Raw genomic sequence first — 5220 nt, 5'->3', positions numbered from 1 at the left:
TATTTTTATTGATATCTTCAGCACTTATCACAGTAGTTGGCATATATTTAAACATTTAAATGCTTTTTCATTCATCCCTTCCTTTACATTACGTATAAAATACAATTCCTATCCCCTTGGAGCTTCCAATTTAAAGAAGAAAATTAAATGTATAGATGGCTCCCTGGGAGAAGGGAAGGAGAGTGGATGTAGGGGGGAAATTAGGCAATGTGAAAACAAAAGGTCCTGGTAAAAATTTATTTTAAAAAGGAAAGAAAAAATGAGGTATGAGAATGAACACACAAACACACAACTCAACATTTACAAGTTAAAAACCACAGTATTGTTCTCTTGTGGAATAAGAAGCAGAGGCAGTAGGATGCGCCCTCAAGAATTCCTGTCCATAGCCATGAAGAAGCAGCTACAGTTCAGTTAAGTCCTGAATACATACGCATATCTATCTCGATGTTAGCTCTTTTCTTTATAGCATCTTTCATCAAGCATTTCAACAATATCTAAGTGAAGGAAGCAATTGTCCCTATCTAAGGGAAAGCTAAGCCTCAGTGGTCCAGTGGTGTTTGAAGAGGAAAGACAGCTGTATTTTGCAGACAGCAGTTTGTGCCCTGCAGTTATAAAAATGTCATTTGACTTGCAAACTGGATCTGGAAGTCGTTGATGGAGAATAAACGGAGCCATGATGTCATTCCTTTTACACAGTCTGTTTTCCTGACCATAACCACACTTTAATCACCATAGCCAATGACTGGGATTCAAATTCCGCATTCTAAAACAGGGTCGCTGCAGTAATGGAAAAATACCATCACTTGTAATATTTGGAAAATGCAGTGTGAGGTTTTCGTGTGCTTTTAAAATAAAACAAAAACAAAAAAGCACAGCAAACATCTGCTTTCCATCAGCAACAGCATTCTCAGCAGGGGGAATGGATGCTTCTCTTGGAGTTGAATATGCTGAAATAGCCACAGCATGAAAATGTCCTAAATTCTCACTGTGTCTGTAAACCAGTTATCTAGCCAATTCACCCCCAGCGTTCTAGGGAACTTTCGAGAAACACAAACTAGCAGATACAATTAGGCCCAGGAGATGCAAAAGGTGTAAGAACCGAAATATACTTGTAATTAATTCCAGTTCCCTTAAACTATATATTAAAATGCACTTAGGGAATATTCCTGTGCAAATCTTCTACTTCCAGTTCCCACATGCTTTCATGTATAGGGTTTTCAGAAAGATCTGTCATCTTCACAGCTTGAAGACAAGGTTCAGGGTTGCAGGTCTGAATGACTCCCATCACCATCACATATTTCCCTAGGACCAAAAAAAAAAAAAAGTAAATATAGTTACTGAATATATCAATTAAATTTTGAAGCAAACAAGGTTCTGATTCTTCAAGGAATATAACTACCCTAGATCGACAAAGTAAATACTTAGTACCAGAAGTAGAAAAAAAGATGAATAAACAGTAGAGATCAAAATTCCAAAGCAGTGGGTAATCAAAGGAATGAAGTAGTATAAGATATGTAAAGCACTTTGCAAACCTAAAAGCACTATACAAATGCTGGCTATTATTATTAGGAAGGAGGTGGGTGGAGAGGAGTCTAGAAAGAAAACGCAGCTGGATAATGTCAGTATCTTTAGTTTCAAGTTAAAAACAAAACCGTAACAGTTAATCCTCATGCAAATAATGACACGCTGTGATGAAAATGACTTTGACTATTAAGGTATACATTAGAATTAGATGGAAGCTTATGAAAGTAGAAGAAAATCCATGTCACCTAATATAATGCTCCTTTACTGACAGCCATGGAAGAGCCCTACAAGAAAAGAGCCAACCCATGGTCTCGGCAGATGGGACAATCTTCATCTTTGCAGGGCGTAGGGTAAACTTTTCTGACGGATCCACAGAGAGCAAATCCAATTTTCCTTTGATAGTGCCAAAAAAAGCTTGGCAGACAGCACCATTCTGGTCCAGATTGCACAAAACTGATATCCTGCCACCTTCCACTTAATCCCAGACCACTCACTGGGCAAACTAAAATAAATCAACAAGACGGCAGTCTGCCATATTAATGATCTAATGACATATTAACCACTACCCTCTTCCCAATTCCTCAGAGAAGTGGTCCTCCTTGAAAGCAAAACTTGGCTGATCTAAACCACACAAAACTCAATTGTGTATAAAACCCCAAACAGCATGAAGGACAGGCAAGCTGCCAGGCCTTGATACATGCCATAGAGCTTCTGTCTTTGTTTTTTGTTTTGTCACATTATCTCCATCCTCCAGGACAGATTTATATTCTTGTCCTTAAGGCTGGGACCAAAAGGAGCCAGGTAGATTCAGTCTTAGGTTCTCTTTTCTTGACCCTACCACAGGTGGTAGGGTCTCCACTTAAGCAATAACACCCTAGTCTCCCAAGAGGCATTCAAAAATTCTAAATCTACATCTGCTGTACCTTTTGCATGATCTGGAGTTGCAAAGCAGAATGATTGGTGACCCAGAGAAGAGAGAAGTCAAACAGGAAGACAGAGAGAGATGCTCTCAACTGACAGCTATCAAGCCGTCAAAAAGCAGAGGCTTTGATAGGGGCCTTAGGCATTCTCAGAAGATTGTTCCAGGGAAAAAGTGATGTGAACAAAAAGTTGTTGTTGAGTCTTTTTTTTTTCCCCCAGTCATGTCTGACTCTTTGTGACCCTATTTGGGGTTTCCTTGGCAAAGATACTGGAGGGGTTTGCCATTACTTGCTCCAGCTTATTTTACAGATGGGGAAACTGAAGCAAACTGGATTAGGTGACTTGCTCAGGGTCACACAGATAGAGATAGTAAATGCTTGGGGTCAGATTTGAACTCATGACAGTGAGTCTTCCTAACTCAAGGGCTGGCACTCCACCCACTTCAACACCTAGCTGTCTCAAAAATAGACGGAAACCTGAACAATCAGCAAGCAGCAAGTTTCTAGATAAGAAGAAAGAGCCCAAATGGAATTCCCTGGAGAACTGCTGGGAATTGAATGTGACTGTAAGCTCCCTTGGCTTTGGGGGGCAAGAGTAGTTATTTACAAGCAGTCAAGAGCAGTAACTCTAAGATAGATTGCATACAAACCCAAAAAAAATCCAAGGAAAGCAAAGAAGATGGTCAAGATTTGTACTCTTTTAACAAAGCCATTTATGCTATGCAGTCGCAAGGTGTAACTACTGTTATTTTGAAGATTAATGTTTCTTTGATTATTTTTGGTTTGTTTTTCACTTTGTTGATGAAATCCTAATTTCCCATAGATTATTTTAGAAGCATATTAGAGAAAAACCAAGTACTTAGAAAACAAAAATAAATCTTGAAAAAATTTTTCTGTTATTCTATAAAATAAAGAATAGCCTTAAGTGCATTAACTATTAAAAATCAATCACACGGCTGAAAAGTTGGTTTGTTGTTAGTTTAGATTCAATCACTGAATTTCTGCTATGATGAATGATCCACAATCTGTTTAGTGTCAATCTGTCCTGGTAGAACTTATATAAAATCATTTTTACCCATTTGTAGGTTTAGCTTTTTGGAAATAAAATGATTCCATATCTATGTATCTTTGTCCATTAAAAAAAAAAGAAAGAAAGGCTTTTTGGTTTTAAATCTTTTAATCCTATGAATGGCCTGGAGGGTGGGGAGGGAGGTTCAAGAGAAAGGCCCAACAAGTCACAGGATCATAGATGAAGATTTGGAAAGGGCCTTAGACGTCCCCCAGAAAACTGGAGCCTGGAGTGGTCAAGTGACTTTCCCAAGGTCACACCCTAACAGACCTGGGATTTGAACTGAGTTCCTCTTGGATTCAGATGGAGCATTATTTCCCCTACATCACAGGATGACACTGAAGTTCCCTTCCACCTTATAAGAACAATAACAACCCACACGTTAGACAAGTGCTTTTGCCAATATGATCTTGTAGAACCTCACAACTTACCCAAGGCCCAGGGCTGCATTAAAACCCAGGCTTCCCTGATTGGTCCCTGCACTCTACCCCAAAGCATGCATCCAGATGCATGGACCTAGGTTCATAAATTCGGCCTGGGAAAGGGTCTTAACGGTCACTGAGTCCACTCACTCTCATTTTATTGACAAGGAAACTAAGCCTCAGAAAGGTTAGGTGATTAGCAGAGGCTCACACAGCACAGAAAGCTTCAAGCCAAGGTTAAAACCCAGCCCTCCTTAACGCCAGCTCCAGAACTCAGAGATCCGATTGTAGATTTATAAAGTTGGCATTGTAAGGGGCTATCTTAGAGGTTATTGAGCCCAATTCCTTCATTTTGCAGAAGAGGAACCAGAGGTTCAGAGAGGTTAAGTGACTTGCCCGGGGCTATACAGCAAGGAAGTGTAGGTGGCTGCACCTGAACACAAGCCTTTCTGGCGCATGTCTTCGGCTCAATCCTTGTCTCCATGTGGCCGAGTCTAGCTTGCGCGAGGGACCGCGGAAGGTCAGGCTGGGGGCGGGGCCAGAGGGCAGACGTGACCAATGTTAAGGAGGGGGCGGGGCCGTAGGGGGCGGAGAGAGTTACCTGGGGCTACGCAGGGCTTCCCCTGGGGCACGCGCTCCAGGCCCCGCACGGTGAAGGAGCCGCTCGGGTCCCGCAGCCGCGCCCAGCCGCCCCGCTCCGCCACTTCCACCACTCGGCCCTGCATCCACACGGCCGCCAGCTCCAGCGGAGCTCGGCTCGCCGGCTCCCGGGCCAGCTGCCAGGCCCCGGGCCCGCCTACGGCGCAGTGCCGCAGCTGCCCGGCCAGCAGCTTCAGCGGGGGCGCCGTGGGGAGCCGCACCGAGGGGCCCGGGCCCCGGCCCGAGCCGGCAGAGAGAGCGTCAGACGCCATAACCCCAACCGCACTCTCCCGCCAGCTTTGACGGACGGCGCTAACGGAGTGCGGTTCCACCAATCAGGAGCGCGCGGGCGGAGTCCGCCAATGGACAGGGCCGGGAGGCGGTCTTGGGAGGAAAAGGCGGGGACTGCGGGAGCTCGCGCGCTGGGTTATTAAATGCATGGAGGGCTTGGCAGGCGGCCGTGGTGCGTCCGAGAACTTAGGACGCCTCCCTGCCCTCCCCTCCCCACCCCTCCCCTCTCCTCTCCTCCCCTCCCCAGGGCGCAGTTACAGCCGTCAGTCCTAAGCCTCTCCATCAGATGATGAATGTCCGACTGAAAAAGAGGAAACGTTCCAAAGCGTCCAGCCACTATATCATCATCTCGCTG

General features: G+C 44.4%; 1 protein-coding gene across 1 annotated transcript; it reads right to left on the bottom strand.

Moving 5' to 3' along the window:
- Positions 1-223: 223 nt before the first annotated feature.
- On the bottom strand, positions 224-4915 carry RMI2 (RecQ mediated genome instability 2). Its single transcript, XM_020972557.2, has 2 exons — positions 4537-4915; positions 224-1302 (listed from the first exon to the last, which is right to left on the bottom strand). Exons 1-2 carry the CDS (start codon positions 4844-4846, stop codon positions 1154-1156), a joined length of 459 nt encoding a protein of 152 aa, XP_020828216.1. The 5' UTR covers positions 4847-4915; the 3' UTR covers positions 224-1153.
- Positions 4916-5220: the final 305 nt, after the last annotated feature.

This window comes from Phascolarctos cinereus, unplaced genomic scaffold (assembly GCF_003287225.1).
Source record: "Phascolarctos cinereus isolate Bilbo 61053 unplaced genomic scaffold, phaCin_HiC Scaffold_4;HRSCAF=312, whole genome shotgun sequence".
In the NCBI taxonomy this organism is placed as follows: Eukaryota; Metazoa; Chordata; class Mammalia; order Diprotodontia; family Phascolarctidae; genus Phascolarctos; species Phascolarctos cinereus.
This window is presented reverse-complemented; position numbering and strand designations above follow the sequence as displayed.

What these genes read in the sequence shown, in the direction of transcription:
- RMI2 (XM_020972557.2), bottom strand. Translation starts at nt 4,846, where the DNA reads ATGGCGTCTGACGCTCTCTCTGCCGGCTCGGGCCGGGGCCCGGGCCCC. An exon ending in GAAGCCCTGCGTAGCCCCAG is followed by an intron (nt 1,303 to 4,536) that starts GTAACTCTCTCC and finishes TTTTGGTCCTAG; the next exon opens with GGAAATATGTGATGGTGATG.